We start from the raw sequence: 25,748 nt of genomic DNA, 5'->3' as shown, positions 1-25,748 counted from the left end.
CGGGGGTCAGGTCTTGGTCATAGTCTTAAAAAAACTTTCTATGTCAAGTATGACTTTGACTCTTGATTTCATACAAACTACTATTATTGGTAATAATAAATACTTGTATTATGTGCATATGCAAATTTATATCACAATCATATGTGATTTATATATAATACATAATGAACCATAACTCACTGAGTTATCCCAGCAGCTTGATGAGATGGGTGTTAACTTTATTGTTGATATCATTCCCATTATACAGATGGGAATGAGAAAATGAAGGCTCTGCCAGGTTAAATGACTCTAGATCACATTATGTAATTATTTTTTATAGTTCTATTTTTGAACATAAATAACTTTTACAGTTACTCTATTGATCAGTCTATACCTATATATCATCTATCCTTTATCTCCACTAAGCTATATATGTTTATATACACTAAGATATATATGTATATATACATATACACACTGAGATAGCCAATCTCTCTCTATATATAAAGTTATTATGTTCAGAAATAGATCAAACTCATGCCACAGTGCTTGGTGATAGCTTGATAGTCCTGAGACTTAACCCCTTGTACCACCAGGGAGGCCCTATGCTATATCTTAAAAGAAATTATGAATCATTTTCTTTTTTTTTTTTTTTCTTTTTTTTTTTTTAAGATTATTTATTTATTTATCTATACAAGCACAGGGTACAGTCAGAAGCGCGGGAGGGTGAGAGAATTCACCAGAGCCAGAGCGGGGAGCAGAGCAGGCAGAAGGACCGAAGTACACTGCTGAGGGGAGCAGCGGGCGGCAGGAGAGGTCTGCGCGCCATGTGGGACCCTCCTCCTGTGGCCGGGGAGCAGCCGGGGATCGAACCGGCGCTGCAGAGGCTGCGGGCAGCTTCGCAACCCAGCGCTCAACCGCTGCGCCACCGGGGAGGCCCATGAATCATTTTCTTATCCATGTGTGGTTTGTATTCAGTGCTTCCTCTTTCCTGGGTTTATCTTCCTAAGGCCTGCACACAAAAATGACATTTTTAAGGCACAATGCTCTTGATTAATTTGTACAAGTTACTTCTTTGTTTTGGGTATTTAGTAGTGTGAGCAAGTTTTAAGCTATTTGATTTTGTATTATTTTAGGATCAGGATACTTTTTTTGTTTCTTTCATTAATTATAGCTCATACATTTGGTGAGGCTGTTGGATCTGCAGAATCAGATTTCTTAAAAATATAGTTACTTCATCCGCCTCCTCATCTCTTTTCCCCTCTTTTTCTACCTTCTTGGCTTCTGTCACGAATATTATATTGATCGTGAGTCTGAAATTCCAAGTGGGAGTAGATGATTTCTCTTTAAATCTGTTCTACATTTTTATATATTTAATTTTATGTACATTTAATTCACCAGTTTAATCTTTTATTTCCTTGTGATATTAGAAAATATCTCAAGGTTGTCTTCTCCATGATGATTTTATTTTCTGCACTGAACAGCCTTAACTCTCTCCATCTGGCTTTTAATTTACAAATTGTATTTTCTATTTAATGATACAGTTTCATCCAAGCTCCTCCTGATCTCCTGTCTTGATTCTTCCTGAGGACATTATCAAAACTGTCACAGATTTTTCTTGTTTCTGCTAGTAAACCTATTTCATAAAAAAACACGAGTATTAAGAATGCCACTATTTTATTTTATTTTTTTTTTTTTATAGAGGCATGTTTTATTTATTTATTTATTTTATTTGTTTGTTTGTTTGTTTTTGTTTATACAAGCACTGGGTACAGTCAGAAGCGTGGGAGGGTGAGAGAATTCACCAGAGCCAGAGTGGGGAGCAGAGCAGGCAGAAGGACTGAAGTACACTGCTGAGGGGAGCAGCGGGCGGCAGGAGAGGTCTGCGCACCATGTGGGATCCTCCTCCGGTGGCCGGGGAGCAGCCGGGGATCGAACCGGCGCCGCAGAGGCCGCGGGCAGCTTCGCAACCCAGCGCTCAACCGCTGCGCCACCGGGGAGGCCCAAGAATGCCACTATTTTAAAGACAGTGCTTGGCTATGGGTATGCCCTCTTCCCTCTGTAGGTGTTTGTAGAGGGTGCTCAGTGATGTCCAGTTTTATGAAAAGAGTGAGCTTTGCCAGAAGTTTCTGTCGATCTTCTCAGGCATATATGAATCCTTATCTGCATATAATTTGGGACTTGGGACAAACACAGAGACCCAGTGTAGGGGCAGGAATGGACACAGGGAAGGTTTTCTGATCCCATGCAGACCGGGTAAAGGAGGAGTCAGAGTCCTCAGTGGATTTTGCAGGTCTTTTATTGGGATTACCAGGTACACGGCAGGCAGGGGCTCTTCACTCTGGGCTCTCCGACGTTCTCTGCTTCTCTGCTCTTGGCTTCTCTTTCAGCTTCTCTCTCAGCTTCTGCTGCTGCTGCTGCTGCTGCTGTCCCCATGATGCCGCCCTTAAAAATTAGCACAGTCTTAGCCCAGGTGAATCCCATCTACCTATGCCTACACCCTATTCCAGGTGCCCGCCATTAGGCATGCATTCACGACCACAAGGATCCATCATCTGTCCTGATGGCGGGAGGGCAGAAAAGCCTGATATTTTCTTTACCCTACACTCAGGCCAGATCTGAGGGTTGGAGACCCCCACTCAAAGCCAGGATCTCCAAAGAGGACAACAGCACAGCACGCTGGGCCATGACTGGACAGTTTCTGTGATAGACATGTGCCGAGCCATCCTTCTGGCCAATGTCCGTGGCCTCCATGCAGTTCCCATTGGACAGTCACTGTTGATGGCTTTGTTTCACTGCCAGGGCCTGCAGCTCGGGACCAGCGAACTGGAAGAGATGGGTGCCATGTTCTGCCTGGGGCTCCTCATCTTGGAACTCAAGTCCGCAAACTGCAGCCATCAGCTCCTGACCCGCGCGGCCACCCTGCTGGACGCCGAGAAAGAGGCTCTGGACTACCACCTGCAACGGTAAGATGCTGGCACGGCGAGGGAGAACATTTGGGCCTGTGTGTTCCCAGTGAAAAATATCTTGGAGAGAAAGTCAAGCAGATGTGAGGGGTCTTTGAGAAAGAAGCTATGGGGGAGTTGTCCAAAGAGGGTGGAACACTAAGGCTCTGCTGGGGCTACACTGGGGCATCGTAGTTGTAACTACGGAGCCGCCGCCTTGTACACATAACAGCAAATATAAAGCTACATGTATTTATAAACATGATTACTAATAAAAGGTGCTTCCAGCATAGAAGATGCAGCTAAGCTACCCAGGTAAGTGTGCAAATACCCTGGTGTCTACCAACTGTGTGTTTACGTGTGTAGAAGTATCATCTTGGAGCCATTGCTCAGCAAAATAAGCCATGTCACTACCAACATCCAGGACCTGGGGCAGAAAAGGTTTAATCTCCCTGTTCTTAAGCAGCAAAGTCCCTTCTTAGCAGATGAGAAGAAGAAACCACCGGAAGATGATCGGTGGCTCACAGCCGTGAGGGGAGAATTCTGATCCCTAAGGGACAGGAGGGTCGTTAAGGAGTCAACAGGGAGAGTCTTTACCCAAATGAGTCCTTCTCGTGCCCTTTTCTGTAGACAGGTGTCTTGAACTTGGACAGAACAGACCCAGGCGGCAAGAAGGAAAGATAGAATGGCCGTATGATGAGGGGAGAGAGGGCTGAGGCACATCAGAGCTCTTGGAGGCTGAGTCCCCCACCCACACTTCGCGTGAAGGGCTGGTGGGTGGCTCGAGCTGTTGGGGGAGGAAGTGCCTGCTGGTAACTGAGGACGCATCTCACATGCACTTCCTGTCTCAGGCGAGAGAAAGCCATACATCCCGGAGCCATCTTATTTCTAGCGCATTTTCATTAATTTTCCGCCTGCCCTGGTTGGGCTGCTGTTCCAGTGTGTGATTTTTCACCAAATGGCCATTGAAGCCTAGAACGATCTGGCAGTAGAAATTAATACTGCTTTGGAAGGCACCGGTTTCTCCGTGACTTAATTACCTAAATGCAGTAATTAACTTGCTCATCACACTGTGTGATAGATCATAGGCTGTGGAGACTTAAGTAAATCCAGACCTCTCTCCTCCCTGGAGAAGCTGCGCCGATTTCTTTTGTTTTGACACCACAACCACCGCCACCTGCCCCGTGCCTTTGACGCCCTCGGCCCAGAGCCTTGGCGTGTTTGGCTTCCTGTGGGGCTTCAGCCTCTCCTCTGACAGCAAGCACTTCCACCTGCCAGGATATATACTTCACCTTGTCCCTCCCTCCTTCCCTGTGCTGAGCTGCCCTGGGTGCAGGCGGGCCGGCATTCCCTCTGTCCTTCCTGCCTCCCACCTTCTCCTCCGCTGCTTGTTGAGGGGAGATTGAGCAGAGCTGGCATTGCTTGCTTTCCCTGAATTGATTGTACCCGTCCGTTTGATCCAATGCAGCGAGGATTAGTTGCCTGTAAACTGGAACAAGAAGAAATCTATCAAAGAAGTGCCTTTTCTAATTCAAGTCTAAAGAATTCAGTGTCAGGCCCCAGATACAGTGCTGCCAGGAGATTACCCAGAAGACGGTGGTTGCTGCCCGACTGCAGCTTCCCGGTCTGGGGTGCCGAAGCTCAAGGCCCTCTGTGACCCCGGACCCACCCTCGACCCTCCTGACGCTGGAGCCGCTCCTCAGGGCAGGGTCTGAACACACCGGATGGGAGTCCTGTGTGCTTTGAAGAGATAGGAATTAAATTCGAGAGGCCTGAAGTTTGGTGAAGATGGATGGAATAGAACCTGCGTATTTCACCCAAACATTCATATGGCAGTATATGCTCTGTTCACCGAGGCAGTGACCAAGACAGACCACGGTTCCCGCCCACAGCGGTGACAACGACCTGCCTGAGTGCAAAATGCCCCTCACAACGTCTGAGCGCAGGATATATTCCCGCCAGTAAGTGTAATGCAATAAATTTGCCACCCTCCGCAGGCTGCCCTGAGGGTTCTTCGATTCATTTCTGGTAAATTGGCCTAAATCATGAGATCTAGTAATTAGCAGAATGACTCCTAGGAGTTTGTCAGCAACAGGGTTCTTATCATAATCCAGAGGTGTAGCTAATGTTCAGCGACACAACCGCGGCTTTACCCAGGGGACCCTAATACCCCCTGCGCCTCCCTGTCGCCCCTGGACGCCTTGCCCCAGAGGGCAGTTAGACAAGGCAAGGGAGGCTTGTGTCCCGCAGTGGGCCCTGAGAAATGCCAGGGCCTGGCACCTTGGGCCTCCCAACCCCGCAGACGCACTCACCCGAGAACCGGCTGGGGTGACCAAGAGGCTCTCCGCGGTGGCCAGCGTGTTTTTTGACAATAGGTTTCATGCCCCATTTGCCATAAAAACAATTAGAGTCTAGTCAACACCCACAGAGCAACTTACCATTTTTCATGAGCAGAGAAAGAGCAGAGATGGTGGATGTCTGCCCAGCGGCTGCGGCTAAAAATGAAGCGCGTGTTCTCTTTGTTTGGGTTTTCCCTTTACACTTCCCTTCTCTCCAGTTGCTCCTTTAAGGAGTGTCTGCAGGCTCCTTACGGCGTCTTTTGATCCTCCTTCCTCTTCTCTCCTTTCTCCTTCCTCTCAGTCTGCTCCCTGGGAATAATTGCGTGTGGACGCGGGAATGCTAAGGGCTGCCCCGCGTCGGCCATCCAGGGCAACAGGTCTTTTGCAAAGTCTTTTAACAGTTTTGCCCAGTCAGCCGCTGTTCCTCGCCATTTGTGACCGTCCATGGCCTCCCGCCGCACCCCGGCTCCATCTGTCCCTCCATCAGTAATGAGAGAAAGCTCAAGACTCGGCCGGCTCGTCCTCCCCAGTGTTAGTCCCCAAGCCCCCTGCGCCCCCGCGGCATCCGGAGAAGGCAGTTCAGTCTTTCCTTTAGTTTGATGGGACAACACTAAAAATAATAAACTTTCATAGACTTTAGAAAACAGTTATCACAATTATGTCTTAAATCATTTAAAAAGAGTATTCATTTTATTTTTTTAGATTTATTTTATTTATGCATACAAGAGCTGGGGTACAGGCCAGAGGTGTGGGGAGGTGAGAGGATTCACCAGAAACAGAGTGGGGAGCAGAACAGGCAGATGGACTGAAATACACTGCTGAGGGGAGCAGCGGGCGAGTCAGGAGAGGTCTGCTGCGCCGTGTGGGTATCTCCCTGGCCGGGGATCGAACTCGTGTTGCAGAGGCTGTGGATACATTCATAGTGCTCTGGTGAAAGAGAGCCTCTTCACTTTAAAAAAGCAGTTTTGTCGTTCTGAATAAGAAAATATAATTCGGAAAACATAGGTTAGCACTCATGTTCTCTTTGTTTTGGTTTCCCTTTACACTTCTCTCCATGCACCTGTAATCTAAACATCTCTACTAACCATTGTCAGTATTTGGGGGAAATTAGACAATGTACAGGAATTTACTTATATATATTCATATAGTCACATATATATTCATATAAATAGGTATATGTGTATCTAGACAATGTATAGGAATTTATGCACATATACATATAAATAAGTATATATATATTTAGACATTGAATAGGGATTTATTTTTATATATTCATAAATAGTCATATATATACATTCATATAAATAGGTACATTTATACCTATAAACTGTATAGGGATTTTCTTTCCCTCCACTTTATAAACAATGTTTTCTTAACATAGACTTTACTTTTAGTGCAGTTGTGGGTTCACAACCAACTAAGAGCGATTTCCCACTAGATCCCTGTCTTCTACAAGCATGATGTCCCCCATTATCAACACCCCCACTGGAGTGATAAGTTTGTGTTAGTTGATAAGCTACGCCGACCATCGTTATTACCCAAGTCCATAGTTTGGGCGAGGGGTCACTATTGCTCTTGTAGTTTGCAGGGTTAACGAATGTATAATGGTGTGGGCCCATCATCACAGCATCATCGAGAACATCATCACTGCCTTAAATGCACCCCACTGCTCACACCTCCCTCCACACCCATTTCTCAGCTTCTCCAGATCTTTGCCTTTTCCAGAAGGTAACCTAGTTGGAATCATACAGTGTGTCACCTTTTCACATTGGTTTCTTTCTCCTAGAAATAGAGCTGCGGGATAGCTTCATAGGTTGTGTATTAACCCCTTGCACCACCAGAGAGGTCCTCTTCATTTTAAAAATGTAGTTTTGACTTTCTGAATAAGAAAATATAATAGCCTATATAATAGACATATTATAACATAAAATATAATAGGCATATTATAAAATATAATAAGCCTCTATGTTTTCTCCGTGGCTTAAGAGCTCATTTCTTCTTAGCGCTGAGTCACTGCCTTCCTGGACCCACTTCCTTTACCCACTCATCTCCTGAAGGAGATTTCAGCTGCTTCCAAGTTTGGGCAAATATGAATAATGGGGCCACACATATCCATGTGCAGGTTTTTTGTGCATATAAGTCTTCAACTCCTTTGAATGAACACCAAGGTGTGTGACTGCTGGGTCATATGGCAAGTGCATGTGCAGTTTGGTAAGAACCTGCCACACTGTCTTCCAAAGTGGCTGTACCTTTTGCATTCCCATCTGTAATGAGCAGAGTTGATGTTGTTCTATATTCTCGTCAGCATTTGGAGTTCTCTAGTTCTAGATTGTGGCCAGTCTATTAGGCTTGTGGAGCTAGCTCATCATTTTAATTTGTTTTAATTTGCTTTTAATTTGACAAAGGATTGCAGCACCTTCTCATATTTTTGTTGTGGTGTCCTTTAAGGCTATTGGTCCACTAAAAAAAAATTGGGTTATTTTCTTACCGTTGAGTTTTAAGAGTTGTTTATTTTGAGTATCAGTGCATTTGCAAATATTTTCTCCCAGTCTGTGGCTTGTTGTTTCATTCTCCTGGCGATATCTCTCACAGAGCAGAAATCTTTGATTTTCATAATGTCCAGTTTATCAAGTTTTTCTTTTATGTATTAGGGCTTTGGTGTTGTGCCTAAAGTCATCACCAAACACCAGGTCATGTAGCATTTCTCCTACATTATCTTGTAGATAAACTGGGTGTTTGGTACTGAAATTACTGCTATTTCTAGATGAAAAATAGGGAGCTGTTTTAATATACAGTTGAGTCTTTTCTAATATAGATAAAATGCTTCTACATTGTTAGTATTTCCTTTTTAAGTGAATTTCCCAAGCATGCCTTTTGTTCTTATTTATTTAATTGGTATCATTTCTTTCCTTTTTAGTTTTACATTTTTAAATTTAATTTAAATTTCTACATTAAAGATATTCAATTTCTATTTTTCATGTATAGAGCAAGTATTTTCCCATTTCCTTTCACACTTTTAATGTAGCTCACTTACATTAGATGTTTTTTGTTATACATAGGCCTGTTCGTCAATGTTGTAATAAACATTTTCTCTGTTTCTTTCACCTTTGATAAACCTGTATACCCCCATCTCATAACAAATACATTTACAAGCACTGTAAAAACTGTACATTTATTATGTTATTAATTTGAAGTAAGCTAGGTTTATAATGAGTATAATTGCACATTATAGCTTCTTTTTTCATTTTTTACTATTGAATAATTTCTGCATTTCTAAATTGTTAACCATTTGCCCTTGCAATGACTAAATCCTTTATCACTGATTTATAATGTCAGTATATTATATTAATAGTGTCAGTTAATTATGTAGTTAGGAGTAGAGGTATGTATAGCATTTCTGTATATATATATATATGGTGCAGGTACCTGGGAATATATTTTTAGTTTCATTTTCCATTCCATTGCTCTGTCTGCCAGGAACACACAGTTTTTTATGTCGTAGCTATGTAAATTAAATGTATGATGTTGCAAGCACCACCTCATTAGTATTTGTTTAAAACTGTGCTTTGCTATTTTCCATCCTTTATTTTCACTGATGAACTCTATAATGAGCTGCTAACTGCCAAAAATGAAACCACTGGGATTTGAACTGGAGTTGTAATAAAATGCTAGATTTTTTGGTCTGTTGACTATTTACCGATGTTGCTTTTTCAGAATGTGTTATTTGTTCCATTTATTCAGATCCTTGGTCTTCATAGATAAGTCTGTAGGGCTTTTTATGTAGCCATGTGCTTCCTGGGTTTATCATCATAGACTTTATTTTATTTTATTCACTTTATATATTTCTTTTTTAATTTTTTTATTTTAAAATTTATCATTTTTAAAATTTTTTTAGACAATATTTGCTTCCCCCCACCCCCTCAGATTGAGTATCATCATAGATTTTAATCTTAGTTTTAAATGATCTTGCTACTCTGGAAAGGGTCTTTTTCATCATGGTTTTCTAAGTGGTTATCATAGTTATATAAGAACACTTTTCATTTGTTTTATGTTCATTTGTGATTTTACTGAATTCTGTGGTTATATTCCAAAGTGTTTCCATGTATTGCTCTGTTTTCCTAGATGGCTCACAGGATCATTTACGAGATTTTGCAGTTAGCTTTGAGTCATTTTTAATCTTAGCTATAACCTTGGCGAGTCTTGAGAACATTGTATGTGGATGGTGGTCCTGTGGGCACCTTCAGGTGAGCTCAGCTTTGACATGAGAATGACAGTAGGGCCTCAAGAAATCAGTAAGATGTCTGTTGATTTGATATTAATATTTGTCTTCTTTACTAATTATTTTTTGTTCTCCACTTGTTAATTAAAAAATCAGGATCAGATGATGAATTCTATCATTTTTTGGTGTTGGAAAGAGTGATTATTTCTTTGAATTAATAAAGCCTTAAATTATGTTAATAGATTTTCTAATATTCACCCATCCTCAAAAATGAAAAGGAAGTGTATTTTGACTATGATCTAAAATGTGACTTCATCACATAGGTTGATGTTATTTACTGTGAATTGAGGAGTTTTGTGCCTCTGCTTGTGAGTGAATAAAGTCTGTGCTTGGCCTGTGTTGTTGGAGGATCTGGGACACTAAGTTTTCTAGGTTTGTCTGCACTATGAACACACACACATTGTTTATCAAGTTATGTGCCTCATGTATTAGAAACCAGATTATTATTTTTCCATATAAGAATTATCTATGGTATTTAGATTATCTTACCATTATACATAATGATATGCATATGATAATATAATACATACACAAGTCTTTAAACTTCAGTGTTATACTTACTTTCTTTATTTTTTTGAAGATTTATTTAAGCATACAAGAACTGGGGTACAGACCAGAGGTGTGGGGGGTGAGAGAATTCACCAGAGACAGAGTGGGGAACAGAACAGGTGGATCTACTGAAATACACTGCTGAGGGGAGCAGCGGGGAGACAAGAGAGGTCTGCTGTGCCATGTGGGGCAGCTCCCTGGCCGGGGATTGAACTCGTGCTGTAGAAGCTTCATAGTGCTGTGCTTAATCCCTTGCACCACCAGGGAGGCCCAACTTAGTTATTTTCGTTGGTCATCTCACAGGGGTGCTGTGGAAGCTGACCTCCAGTTGGTTTATCCCACATTTTCCCTCAAAGAATATCTTTTGTTTCAAGCTTTCATATTTTATAAGGTTAATTAATTGTATCTATATGTTTTGTATATAGGTAGATAGCTTTCTTTCCTTTCCATAGAAATTCTACTTTGCCTGCCTGGAAATTAAATTGAAACAGGGTAGATTTGGCTCCATTGGTTCTGAAAATTACTCTGTAGAAATCTATGGAAAATTTCTTTCTTTTCTTTTTTTAAAAAAGATTTATTTATGCATACAAGGACTGGAGTGTAGACCAGAGATGCGGGGGGTGAGAGGGTTCAGCAAAGAGTGTGGGGAGCAGAACAGGTGGATCTGCTGAAATACACTGCTGAGGAGAGCAGCGGGGGGAGACAGGAGAGGTCCTCTGGGCCATGTGGGTCAGCTCCCTGGCCAGCCCAGGATCGAACTCATGTACCATAGGTCCTGACTCTGTAGACTTCCTGGTGCTGTCCTGGGGGCTGTCCGTGCTGGCTCCTGCCACTGTGTCTGCTCAGCTCCCAACTGCACCTTAGCTCTGCCGTGGTTTCAGAAAGGCTCACCTCTCCTTACACATGGTGGAATGTTTCATCTGCTTGGTTGGTATGACTGGTCCCCTCCCCACTTCTATTTTTTTTTTTTTAATTTTTTACATGACTCAACAAAAACAAAGTAAGCAAACCTGAAAAGAAAGGGGCAGAAGTACTTAAAAGACACTTCTCCGCAGAGGTAATGCAGATGGCCAACAGGCATATGAAAAATTGTTCAACCTCCCTTATCATTGGGGAAATGCAAATCAAAATCACAATGGGATACCACCTTACACCAGTGAGAATGGCACATATCAAAAAAACTAGCAACAACAAATGTTGGCGAGGATGTGGTGAAAAAGGAACTCTTTCCCCTTCTATTTCTTTCTCTTTTTTTTTGCTTATTCATCTTGGAATGATGAGAATTCTATGAGGAATTATAATAGCTCTATAATCCAGGGTTTAGATGATCATAAAACCCTCTAATTATTTGGCTAGATGCGTGGAGTTCCCTATGTTTTAATATGCTTGATTTTGGTGGTGTTTCCCCAAGAATTCATGGTGTTTTGGATGTTGCTGGAGAGTACAGATTTGGGGTAAAGGCATTGGGGAATTTAGGAGAAATCACATGAAAATTTGTATCTGCAACTCTGAGGAGTGTGTCTTAAAATGACAAGTTAATATTTTATGGATGAATATGTGAGTTAATTAAAATTTAATATGCATTTTCAAAATAAGTTAATATTTTCAAACCATTTTAAAGGAAATTAATGATGGTTGTGATGATGCTGATGCTGCTGATGATGATAAGGACTGCAAATAGTTACATCAGTGGCATATACTCTCTTAAGCAGTTCATTGTGTAATCTCACTTAAGCCTCTGAAGTTTGTATTATTATCTTCATATTGCAAGAAAATACAGTGCAATTTAGAAGGCCTGGGTGATTTGCCTAAGATGACAGAACTGGTTGGTTGTAGACCTGGCATTTGAATTGAGGCAGTCTTGCGAAAGAATCAGTGGTCATGATTTCTAAGACACATTGCCTTTTCATAGGTCATAATAACAATAGCTAATGCATAAGAGGCATGCACAGTGCTCTGCATTTTTCATACATGCCTTGTTTCTTGGTTCATCTTTTAAACCAGGGGTTGGCAGGCTTTTTCTATAAAGGAACAGCTTAAAATATTTTAGACATTATGGGCCGCTTTGTATCTTTTGCAACAACTCAACTCTGCTGTTGTAGCATGAAAGCAGGCACATGTCGATATATGAGGATGGCTATATTTCAATAACATTTCATTTGCAAAATAAGCAATAGGCTGGATTTTCCCAATGAGACATATTTTGCTAATTCTTCCTTTAAACAATTCTTCAAGATATATACTATTTTTATCTCCCTCATATGGATAAAGAAACTGGAGCTAAAGAAGCCTTGTAACTTGTAATTCACACGGTAATAAGGAGAAGCTGTGGTAGAACCACACAGAATAATTGTATCCTTGGCGTTTACTCACCACACACTGACCTGTGTGGGGCTTTAGCAGATCAATGAATGACACCGATCACGAATTCCAAACTGAGTAAGCAATAGAAGCCAGAGCTAGACAGGATGAAACCAAACATATCTGCTTAGTGGTGGTGAAGAGTTATAGAACACAGCCTCACTGGAATGAACTTCCTTGCCTAAAAAGGTACAGGAAGAGTCTACATTGCTAGCCTTATCACGTGAGGAGCAAGGTGAGCACCCCGAGTTCAGGTGCTGCTGGGAGAGGATGCACCGGAGCCCGGGGGCTGTTTAAGTTCACTCAGCCTCTCCCCCAAGCCCCTAACATTCCCTGTGACTCCTTCTCCTTTAGGGAGCTGTGAATGAGGACAACAAATGAAGTACCAGTGTGTGTAGACCAAAATGAGAAATCTGGGGGTGGGGAGAATGGCCCCCCCACCACAAGATGCTCTTATGTGAAAACAGAGAAGGGAGACTCAGGGCTTTAGATTGTGAATTTTGCTACGTCTCCATCAATTCCAATGGCAGTTCTCCATGGCTCTTCTATTGTGTTCTGTTGCCCTGATTGTTTTAAGTTTTAAAAAGTAATGCATGATAGCTAATATTTGAGCATAGTCTGAGTTTTATGCACAGTGGCAGGCAAAGAAATGCCAATGCCTACGGGGAGGGGATATTGGAATGGAACTCGCCTGGGGATCTCTTGAGACTGTGAACATCACATGTTGCTTTGAAACATTACATGGCTCCCCAATGGGTCAAGGATAGGAACTGATTAGCCAGGAGCAAACGCTACCCAGGGCAGTGAGAACAACAATACCCTGTTCATTATTAGTTAAAGGAAGGGAAATTTAACTATTTTTGGTATGATTTTATGCTGATTCTTCTACAATAAATAAATGAAAATGATGACAACTCAGTGTCAGTGTGTCTGTGAGGAGAGAAGTGTTATAATATCATAAAGCTATCTGTAAACTGCTTTACTTTCCTCTGGAGAGGAATTTGGCAACTTGCAAGAAGGTCCATAAAATCCTTCCATTTAATCCTATGTTTCCAGCCTGAAGATCCCTCAAGAAAACAAATGTAGCAGAAAGCAATTTTTAACATGTATACATTTATAGCACAGAGACTTATATCCCCAAATAAAGTTAAACAACTCACATTCCTAGCAGTAGTAAAAAGAAGACGAGCATTGTTGATTAATTTTCTAGAATACTATGAAACCATGAAAATAATGGCAGTGTCAATACGAAATAATAGCAAACAGTTATTAGAACCTTTTCATGAACCAGATGCTGTGCTAAGTGAGCACTTTATGAGCATGAGCTCACTTAATCATGAATAATCCAGTGTGACAGAGGCCATCATTATCATCCCCTTTTACAAATAAGGGAATTGTGTTGTATGGAGGTGAAGGGGGTTGCCCTGAATCTTGTGAGAGATTGGTGGCTTCTGAATCTAACTGTCTCACCCCAAGGTTCAAGTTCTTATCCTCCATGATCCTGAGGCTTTCAAATAACAAGTGGGGAAAATATAGCAGTGCAGTTAATGGTACGCGCATGTTGAATGTGATCTTCAGAAATATGCAGAAACACTGACAGAGGGGGGGGCAGTAGATTCATGATCTAGAACTGATTTGATCATTTGTTCCCTTCTCTGAACAGGCCCCAAGCACATGTGTTGGGTCTATGTATGTTTGTGTGTGTTTTTTTTTTTTTTTAACCTAAGTTTTTTTTTTTTTAAAGATTTATTTATTTATGCATACAAGAACCAGGGTATAGGCCAGATGCACGGAAGGGTGAGAGGATTCACCAGAGACATAGTGGGGAGCAGAACAGGCAGACAGACTGAAAGCACTGCTGAGGGGAGCAGCAGTCGAGACAGGAGAGGTCTACCGCACCATGTGGGAATCTCCGTGGCCGGCCAGGATCGAACCCGCGCTACAGAGGCTGCAGACAGCTTCACAGCACTGCGCTCAACTGCCTGCGCCACCCGGAGAGGCCTTGTTTGTGTGTCAGTTTTAAAATCTGAGCTACTTGAGTTCATTTGGGCCCCCAAATACCCTTTGTTTGTGTTAATGCTACTCCAAGAGGTGGTTGTGAATCATCCTAGACTGGATGTATGCACGGAAGATGGAAGGCATCCCCGCCCGCGGCCATAAGATTCAAAGAGAAAGAGAAAAGAGATTACAGGAAGAGGGGAGTGGAGGTCTATTTTCTTCATCTTCCATTTGCACAGCGTTACCACCTAATAACCACCATGAAAGTTAACCTAAAGAATTCCTATTTTACAAGTGATTCTGTGGGCACCCAGGGAGTCTAAGTGACTTGCTAGGTGTAGTTAAGTGATTTATCCATTACCAGTCAACACCGGGGATCTCATTCTCCTCTGCCTCGGGCTCTGAATGAACTGAATGAACGGCTGGTCTCTTGCCTATGAATCTATAAATACTTGAAAATGGAATAGGTTAGCAGCCCCTGGAAAAGTATTTCAATGAAGAAACTCACCCTTTCTACTCTCTGTATCAACTGCAGCTCTTGAGGCCTTTGTCCTTCGCTGTTAATTCTAAAAATGGAAGGCAAATAAAGCCTTTGAAGTTCTCCCCAACAGGAGTGGATGTTTTTATTCAGGAAGGTTTCACATATCTTAGTATGGATGGTCTAAGTTAATTCAATAGTTTTTTTTATTTTTTATCATTTTTTAGAGTCATGCTTTTTCCTTTTTATTTTTAATGTTGACTTTCTCTTTTTTAAGTAACCTCATGTCCCCCTGTGGGGTTTAAAGAACTGGACCCTGCAGTATTAGGATTCAAAGTCATTTCACCCATCAGAGTTAATTTAGCAAATGTGGTTGAGAAATACAGCTATGGATATGACAGGAAAGATGTGGGGCGGGGGAAGGGAAACTATCTCCGAAGAAATGAAGGTCATGGTATTCAAACTAGAAAATCCTTAGGAGGATAAAAAGAATCACAGAAAGTTTACATTTTTGACTTGTAAGATCTTAGATGACGCTTAGGTAGAAGGAGAAGGTTGATTTTGAATCCTGTGTTTTGCTTGATTTCTTTATCCTGGACATCCGCCCACTTCCCCCTTCTTAGAGGCCAAGTAAAGAGATGTAGGCACCTCCACCACACCCAAGATGAAATCGGCTATTTGGTTTTGCTGCCCTGTGAATTTCCACGAAGCCCTGACTAGCTCCCCCGCATAGTGATCAAGGACATGGGGCTTAGTTAAAAGGAACCTCAGCTCTGGTTTAAAGTATTCCCGCTGACAACTGGCTCAGCAACTCTGGGGAGGTGGCTTAATTTGTTTATTCTCAGATTTCTTAGCTTTAGAATTAAAGGTCTCTAAATTCCTTTCAGCTCTAATAGCTTATGTTCATTGTCAAGGCTACAGCCACTGACATCCTTGCATTCCAACATGGGCAGGGAGGTTGCAGCCCTGAACTCCAGCTTTGAAAGGCAAGGCCATTGAGTTATGCTAAGTGGCACAAAGCTCATGTTTGATTGAATGAAAATTAAATTTTATCTTGGTGCCTACTGAGTAGATCATAAAGGGACAGAAGCTTAACAGTGCAGAGGTAACAGAAAGGAGTTATAAATAAGTGATGAGAAAAAGAATAAAGAGGTATGTGAAGAAGTGGATGTCACAGATCCGGGGGGAAATATCAAGGAGGGGACGGATGTCAAACCAACATACAGCGTCAGAAGTAGACTCCAAAATCGGGCAACTCTTTCAAGAGCACCTTAGATGTTCTATTAGGAATCTCAACATGTACTGTTTTCTGGCCCTGGAGGCGGGTGGTGCCTCCAGGGAAAGGACTTGGGATTTACTTCTGCCTGGACACTTTAATTCCTTTAAGTGAGTTTGGCCAACTCACACTTCAAGTATGTCCTCAAAAGAGGAGAACATCTTTGGTCCTATTGTAGCTCACCACAGACTTACTGATGCAATGAGTGGTGAGAGATGAGTGAGCTGGAAAATGGAGAGAACTCAGCCAGTATAAGCCAAGACTGTTTCAGTACCATGTAAGTAAAAATTAAAATAGAGGCCAATATATTTATGATGGCTTGGTATTCAGCATTTCCTTATGTGGCTTTGAATTCTGGAAGCTGACTACTTCCCTGTATTTGCCAGGGTGTGACAAAGAATATTCAAGGGGGGAGAGAATGTTGATGATGAAACAACTTATGCATGGAAATATGATAAGGATTCAATACGCGTTCTTTGAAATTTGAAAGAGAGCAAACCCTGTGCAGTCTTTTTCCACTTCCTCCTCATCATCATCTTAAGTTGTCTTGTGGATGAAAAAATGGACACTAAGGATGCTAAATGTTGTACAAAAGATGAGCCATTGTTTTGTGGCTAATCAGAGATTCAAACACAGGTCACCAAATCCAAATTTATTCTTTTTTCCTGAAATGTGTTGTGAATCATTCTTAAAAATATATATCCATATAAAGCAGTTTCCACTGCAAGGGGAAAACTTAGGTCATTAAATGTGACTATACGAATCAATGTTCTTTTTTAAAAAAATGATTTATTTATGCATACAAGAGCTGGGGCACAGGCCAGAGATGCGGGGAACAGAACAGGCAGACTGACTGAAATAGACTGCTGAGGGGAGCAGCTGGCGAGCCAGAATAGGTCTGCTGCACCATGTGGGTTGCTCCCTGGCAGGCCGGGCATCAGACTCTTGCTGCAGAGGCTTCGAGTGCTTCATAGAGCAGTGCTTAACCCCTTGCGCCACCAGGGAGGCCCACAAATCAAAGTTCTTAAACGAAGAACCGGGCCCTCTAAATTTAGTACAAACACCACACATGGAAATGTGTAAATGAGTTCCAACATTCTAACCATTTCACCCACTAAATGTTCAAGGTCATGAAGTGAAAGTCGCTAATCTATCTTTGCTCTTCTTCATGTATTTAATCACTTGAGGATAAGCTAAGAAAATCAAAGGAACTTCTCATTCTAAGGATATACAGTTGTGTTGCAGGCCTACCTAATATCAGTTATTGAGGAGAGGAGTGATCTAACCATTAGAAAGGAGTCCAGAGACATGGAATTGACTCAGTTTCCTATCAGTGAAGCTCTGTGGACAGGGAAGTGATTGGCATTTCAGTCACAGCTGTGGTTTAACCAGCAGGCATTCGAGTAGTGCAGAAATAGACACCAGGGAACTGGGTAAACTCCTCCAAAGAGCACGAGTTAGTGGCGCTGCTGATGATAATAACTGATGTATACCGATTACTTAGCATATGCCAAACATCATTCAAAGTTTCTATTCATATAACCTTTTTTTTAATGTGCATTTCAAACCTTTTTTTTAATAGTGGTATAATTGACATTCAACATTATATTAGTTTCAGGCCTCCACCATGATTTGATATTTCTATAGAATGGAAAATGATCACCACAATATGGCTAATTAACATCATCCCAGACATAGTTATAAATGCTTTTGCTTGTGATGAGGGCTTTTAAGATCTACTCTGGTAACAGCTTTCAAATATGCAATATCGCATTATTCATGATAGTCACCACACAGCATATTTCACCCCCAGGACTTACGTATTTTATAACTGGAAGTTTGTATCTTTTGACCTTCTTCACGCATTTTGCCCACACCCCACCTTTCGCTTCTGACATTCACAAATCTGTTCTCTGTAGCTATGGGTTTGGTTTTTTGTTTGTTTGTTTGTTTGTTTAGTTTCCATCCAGAAGCAAGAGCATATGTCTGTATCTCACCTTTGTGTCCTTCCGTTCATTGATAGGCTCTTAAGTTGTTTCCTATTTGGTTATTTTAAGCAATCCCCAGTGAACGTGGTACACATCAATTTTTTCTAATTAGTGTTTTCATTTTCTTTGGATGAATACCCAGAAGTGGAATTGCTGGCTTACATGGTAGTTCTGTTTTAAAATTTTGAGGAACCTACATACTGTTTCCATAGTGGTTGCAACAATTTGCATTCCCACCAACAGTGCTCAAGAGTTCCCTTTTCTCTACATCCTCCATTTAAGCCATCCCTGCAAGCGGCCCTAAGAGATAAAAAAAAAAAAAAACCTGCCATCTGTACTGCAGAGATGAAACAGGCACAGAGGGCTTACATAACTTGTGTCAAGTCACCTAGCTGGTCGTCATGGGCATGGGCACATGGCAGTGAGGCCCCAGAGCCATCTTGGTTAACCACTGTACCAACTGAAACAGTAGTAGTGTTTTTGCAAAATCACTGCATCTCTTATTCTACCTGGTTCTTAGCTGAACCTGTACTTGTTTACCTTGTCAGGACAACAAACTGCTCTTTCTGAATTCTAAGCCTCAATGTTCTGTAAAGGGAATCACTGGGGAAGCTGTAGGAAAAAGGTGGGGACTCTGGTCAGTGACACCAAGTAGCAAAGTTAGGGATCTAAGGGGCCCACCCAGAAGCTGAATGTCAAGAACTTACAAGAAAAAATCTTCATCTGCAGGTTTGGGGGAGGTGGTGCTTCTGAAGGGACGGCCTCACCCACAGCCATGGTGCCAGCCAGGAGTTAGACGGCTGGCAAAGACTACCTGACAGCTAATGAGACCCTCGTGTCTGACGTCTCCCCATTGATCCACCACAAATACCTCCCTCCACTGGAATAATGGCCTTTTCACTTCTGTTCCAAATACGATAAATCGATCGGTAGAATCAAACTCCCAATCTTGTAGAACCAGAGAGAGTAGTGACAGAATATGACTCAATACACTAGGTGATATTTTCAATATGATATTTTTAATATAGTCATCAGTGATTGTGAGAAAACAGGGTCTAGAAATAGCCAAATCTGTAGCTCCAAAACAGATGTCTGAGTGCCATCAGAATAAAGCATGAGCTAAGTTAGTTCCACAAGTTCCTGTGGGCTAGAATAATGGTAATTCATGAATGTGTACATTTTTTGTTGAGTTTTCCATGTGTACATAAGGTTACAGTAAATTTATTTTATTTTTTAAGATTCATTTTTATTTGTTTATGCATCTAAGAACTGGGGTGCAGGCCAGAGGTGTAGGGGGGTGAGAGGATTCCCCAGAGACAAAGTGGGGAGCAGAAAAGGCAGATAAACTGAAATGCACTGCTGAGGGGAGCAGCAGGGAGACAGGAGAGGTCTGCTGTGCCATGTGGGTCAGCTCCCTGGCCGGAGATCGAACCCATGCAGCTGTGACTGGCCATAGCATGATAGCACTGAGACTGTAACCCCTGCATCACCAGGGAGGCCCAGTTACAGTAATTTTAAGCTGCATAATTCTTCACTACTTTCCGCTGTCTTATATCTAAGGGCCCAGAGATGGAAAGTGGATGACAGATGCACACACCTGGGCAGCCAGATCTGCAGAATCACAGATTTGGCACAGATACCATCCAGGAGGATGGTTATTGTTAACTCCACTGGCAAGATGGAGTTTGTGCTTTCCCCAAAACCCCAACTTTTGTGATCAGCTCAGGAACATTAAATTTCCAAAAAAGTTGGAGTTTATCAACCAATGCTAGAAGAAACAAATCTGGTTACATTTCATACATGAATGCAGCTCAAGGTACACTCACTCGTTGGTGTTGCTGGTGGTTGATGCTTGAGGAAAGAAGTCTTCTCTGATGCTTCTGGGGTGCTTCTTTCTCTGCTGCTTAAAGAATGATAGAGACTGACAATTCCTCCCCCACAAAGAATTTGTGTTACTCTAAGTTCAGGGTTTCTGAACTGGCTAATTAAAATGCAACTCTTGAATAATATGCAATTTAGATCCTCTAACTCTTGTCCAAGATCTTTGAGGAGACATGTTTGCAAGTTGTTCGAAACTGAGAAAGAGGTGTGGTCTCCCAAATATTGGCAAATGAGCATGGGGCAGATAGCAGGAAATGCAGGCTGCCATAGCAAGGTCCGTTAGGTGCTTAGAAAATGAACTGGGGGCTCCCTGGTGGCGCAAAGGGTAAAGCACAGCACTATGAAGCCGTCCACGGCCTCGGCAGCACAAGTTCGATCCCCAGGCCAGGGAGCTACCCCCAAGGCACAGCAGACCTCTCCTGTCTCCCCGCTGCTCCCCTCAGCAGTGTGCTTCAGTCAGTCTGCCTGTTCTGCTCCCCACTCTGCCTCTGGTGAGTCCTCTCACCCACCACACCTCTGGCCTGTACCCCAGTTTTTGTATGCATAAATAAATAAATCTTTAAAAAAATTAAATGATCTAGGCATGACTAGAAACTATCAAATATTTTCTAAAAAAATCTTTCAACAAATCTCAGTTTATTATAGCTTTCTTGAGACATGATTGATGTAAAATAAACCACACATATTCAAAATACGTGATTTGATGGGCTTTGGCATATATACATACATACACTCATGAAGCCATCCCCACAATCAAAATGATTATCATTCCCATTATCCCTTAAAATATCGTGAAGTCCCTTTGAGAGCCAGCCCTCCTCCAGGCAGCTACTGATTTGCTTTCTGTCCTAAGTGTTAGTCTGAATTTTCAGAATTTTGTTTAAATGGAATCATACTGTAGGTGCTCTTTATTCCCCCTTTGGCTTCTCCTACTCAGCATAATAAAGATTTTGAGATTCATCCACATTCTAATTTCACTTCATCTTTTCTACATGGTTACTGGACAGTAGATCAAAGAAATACAGAGGAGACGATTTGCCTGGTCTTCAACCAGATATTCTGTTTCTCTGATAACCAGAGATGGATCGGCCTAACTAAATCTTTTTTCACTAATTGTTCCTCCTGCTTGGTATGCATTTCCCACAGATCTTTGCATAGCTGGCTCCTCTTTGACATTCAAGTCTTAGTTTAAATGTCATAATCTCAGCTTACATTTCACCATCTCAGCAGGACGTTTCACGGCCACCTTGCCTAAAGTGGCATTCCTAGTCACTGCTACAATGACATCTTTAATTTAGTATCATCTGTCTTTCCCAGCTAGAATGTGCAATCTATGAGAGAAGGAACTTTATATGTCTTGTTTAAAGCTGTATCCTCACACCCAGAACAATGCCTGCCGCATAAAAGGTAATCAATAAATAATGAAAAAATAAATCTTTTCCAAGTTTATGGAAAAAATATGGATATCTATAAGCTGAATAGTAGTATCATCCAATGCAATTGTCATTAGTTGAAGGAACATATTCAAAGTGTACTGGCAGATATTTATCAACCTGAATGGGGATTTGTACACAGCTTTACCTTAGGTCCTGTGCTATTCCACAGATATTTTACTTTTAAAAAAGCATTTAGCTGTAACTAAAGAAATATTGATTATTGCTTTCTGTATAATGCAAGGTGATATAGTTTATATTCTAAAATATGTTAATAGATTGAAATGATGGATAGCACTAAAAAGGTGAACCTGAGTAAGGATAAATTTTGTAAAAACTCCCTCAACCAAGGACACATCTCCACCCCTGCCCCTTGGAAGAGTACACAGTTGCCTGTATGGAGGTTGGAACTAGCAGTGAACTTCATAAGGCTCAGTGTGCTAAAAGTGTCAAAATTCTAATGACAACTCAGTGACTTTGGTAGGAATATAAAATGCAAAATTAGGTAGGGAAGGGTTTCTTTTGCTCTTGTCAACACAAAATTTAGGTATCCTTCCTGAACCACAGAAATGGAAGTGGGTTCAGAAGATTGCATGCATAATGGTGAGGAGAGGAATGCAAATAAAGAGCACATCATGAGTGTGGAAGAAATGGGCAGAGTCTACTTGTTATCTGTCTGGAAATAGCCCCCTTAATGAAAAGAAATGGAAATTTATCCTAGTTGGACTTGAAACAGGGACTAAGATCTGTTAATATCTGATACTAACTGGTTTTGTAAAGGAAGACCTCTCTGATTGGCAGGGAAGTCCAAAGCAGAACAAGCTCTTACTGACTTACTTAAGCACATACAGTGTTTAAAAAGGCTTTGTAGGGCAGACTTAAGAGTGTGAATCGCATCTTACATAATAGCATATTTGGCATGTATACGAACCCTGAAATAGAAATTAAAATGTATCATAATAAATATTAATAGAAAATCATTCATTTGTATTTATTTCACTTGAGGTAAGATTCAATCCACTCACTTCTTAAAAAATTTCCCCTAAATGCATTACTGATATTAGTAACCCACTGCAGTGGTAGGCTTGAAGGGCGACTACTTGACAAGAACTTGGGTTTTGCTTGAAAATTTATCTTGTACCGTTAGATGAACATAGAATTATTATTATTTTTGTGTTTCTGTCAGAGAAGTGTAGTTCGCAGTAGGGTGTGTGTGTGTGTTGGGGGGAGGGTTGTTGAAGGCTTTGATTTATAGAGGTCTTAATTACCACAGAAAATTATTCTTTGTTCTTCAGCTTCCATTCAGTATTTTTGATAGATACTTGCTGAGAGGGTACTGTCCAGCAGCATTGGTGCTGAATTGTAGGGCTCTTGAAGCGAAGTTTCTCAGCAATCTCATTAGTGAAATGGAACTACAGGCGATAAGATAAACTCGCCCAATTTATTTACTTAGGCATTCTATTTTTCAAAATTGTATTATTACCCTGGGAATGCATTCACTATTGCCATATCTTTCTTTTATATAGACATTTATTTCAAATTGTAAGAAGTACAACGCATAGCAATCCATATTAATTTGTAGGTTGCATTTTTTTTCTGGACAATTTTCCCTATTAACAAGAATTGGAGACAAAGCAAGAACAAAGACATTTATTACATGATGTGGAAGCAAAACTGTTTCTAAATAATACTGTTGTGTGGTGTATTCCTGGAGGTACTGGCAGTTCCTTATAAGGCAAATGAACATTTCAGCTAAAGTTTGCAAGCAAAACACAGGGCTAATTATGAAACATTCTTTCATCTCTCAGCAAACTGCAGGGGGCAAGAGCGAGCTTGTGTAAGCACTAAGAACCTAGATTTCCCTGGGTGCTGTCTTCTCGCACGTGTTTTTAAATCTTCCAACTTGTGATTATTATTTTTCAGCACTGGATTAGTGAATCATTTTACATAGTGCCATTATGTAAAATAAAATGATACTTTGTTTCTCTGCATTGGCCAATTACTATGTGGAGAAAATTGGACTTCTGAAATACACATGTGTGCATAGTTTTACAGAGCACAGGAAAGTCTTGTAAAATGCTCCCAGATGTTTGATACAAGAGAGGGAAATGCCTCCAACTAGGAGCAAATTGAGGTGGGTTTAAGACATTACACAATCTATTGAAGTAAAAGCTAACAAAACAAATAAGATCATAGATGTGAAATCCCTCTGGAAGGTCGATAACCGTAGAGTTTTACTATATGAAGCCTATTTGTTCCTTTCCTTCCTCATTTTTGCCTGTGGCCATTGTAGAAAATATTAAGAAGCATTGTTGCTAATATTTAATAGCACATTGAATATGACCTACCACATTTTTTTTTTTTTTCAGTACAAGGGCCATGGCATTGCAAACGGACAAATATGGGCTGTTTTTGTTTTGCTTTTGTTTTTATTCCAGGGCCTAACCCTATATACAAACATCAAGATTACCTTTCACATAAACATCGATAGAGTGGTTCCTGATAAGAATTTTGTTTTTTGAAAGCTGACACAGAGCTAGAATTCCCTAACTACAGAGGGTGTTTGGAGACCTGGTCTCTAGGTTTGCATCTCTTAAACTTAGAGCAGAGCTAGATGAAGCAGAGCTGTAAGACTGTCTTCCTCTGAGGCCCAGTGTTGGTCTTGAACAGCCAACGTCCTAACAGCAAACAGCTGTCCATGACAAGGGGGCAATTGAGGACAGTTGATGAGGGTGAAACTGAGTAAACCCAGGGGGAAAGAGAATGACCCGATACGTGAATCCTCTCCCAGGCTCACCACTGCAGGATATGACTCAAAAGAAAATACTCAGGAAGAAACAACAGCAGAGTTTATTGAAAGGATTTAAAGGGTGTGAGAAAAGGGACAGCCGAGAGAGAGAGAGAGAGAGAGAGAGAGAGAGAGAGAGAGAGAGAGAGAGAGAGAGAGGAGATTATCTTACTCCAGAAAATGTCCGTAGTTCAGAGTTCAAGCAGTCTCTGGCTGTGTCAAGATGGCCACCAGCCCACACCATGACGAGGCCTCCAGCAGTGGAGGGGCCAGCCCGCCCAGGCCTGTGGGCACACAGCTGCAGCCCCCTGCAGGTAGCATGACCAGCTGCTGGAGCTGAGGGCCAGCACCAGCACTGGAGTCACAGGGACTGGCCTGGGCAGCTGGCTGAAGAGAAGACAAGAATACGGACAAATATGGAACCAAAGGACCAGCCAATGTGAAGAGATAGAGAACTGTAGGTACTGGAGCCTCACACAGTAATGTCCACCCTGGGGAAGGGAGGTCGATAGCTGGCCCACATGTACTCAGCTTTTAAATTCTCATGCTCCACTCTACTCCTTCCCAGTAGCCCCCTTGGGAGGACACCAGGGGGCAGAGTTTGTGCCAGATGCTCTGCCACCAGTGTAACCAGCCCAGCTTGAAATGGAGTTTGGATGTTGGGTGTGGAGCCTAAATATCAGGGGCGGAGCCTGGAGCACTGAGCTCTGCTTTTCTTCTCAGCCCTGGTGGGAAAGAAGCACATATTGGAAGAGACCCAGTCTGGCCCTGGTAGGGGTCCCGGGGTGCAGGACTGAGCCATGCAGTGCTGCTCCTCCAACAAAGGAACTGTTGACAAAGACCCAATCAAAGATACCAATGAAAAATGGCGAGGCACACTGAGATATCACCCTTAGTGAGGTAGGGAGTAGAACCAAGGAAGAGCACCCTAACCTGTGACTAACAGTGACACACCACTGCCAAACAGCATCTTCACAAGGAGGGAGGTGGGGCATAAATGCCAGGCATCTTTCTATGACAGATTTCTCATCTGATTATGAAACAGTTGGTCCAAAACCAAAGAGTAGCCTCGGAGCCCAAGGCAAGTCAGCTTGGTTGAAGCAGTCCTTGCGGCCAGTCTTGCAGGACACAGAGCAGGATGGAGGGGGAAATGAGGCACAAGAGCCCGTTGCACAGCTCATCTATTCCTTCAGGACCACCTGCCCCCACACACAGTGATTAGTGTCCATGTTTTTACAGAAAGTTCAGAGTGGTTCAGTGACTCTTGCAAATTTAAATAAGAGTCTGTTTTTCTTAAAACTGCGTGTTCTTTTCCATTACCTCACTGCTGCTTTCCTCCACCCCTAGTGTTTGCAGTGATGCCTTAGGGAAGATAATTCACAGAAGGAGAAAATACACTGTCATATGACTTCTCCTATTCACTGGAATACCATATGTAGAGAGTTGTTTTCCAA

At 41.9% G+C, this 25,748-nt stretch overlaps 1 protein-coding gene across 1 annotated transcript in view; it reads left to right on the top strand.

Moving 5' to 3' along the window:
- Positions 1 to 25,748, top strand: part of AGBL1 (AGBL carboxypeptidase 1) — a 602,442-nt gene that overhangs the window by 360,650 nt on the left and 216,044 nt on the right. The window contains exon 22 of the mRNA XM_054695456.1: positions 2,782 to 2,945. Coding sequence (XP_054551431.1) covers positions 2,782 to 2,945 — 164 coding nt within the window. The remainder of the gene's footprint in view (positions 1 to 2,781; positions 2,946 to 25,748) is intronic.

Source organism: Talpa occidentalis, unplaced genomic scaffold (assembly GCF_014898055.3).
Source record: "Talpa occidentalis isolate TD23 unplaced genomic scaffold, MPIMG_talOcc4v2.1 talOcc4.14, whole genome shotgun sequence".
Lineage (NCBI taxonomy): Eukaryota > Metazoa > Chordata > Mammalia > Eulipotyphla > Talpidae > Talpa > Talpa occidentalis.
This window is presented reverse-complemented; position numbering and strand designations above follow the sequence as displayed.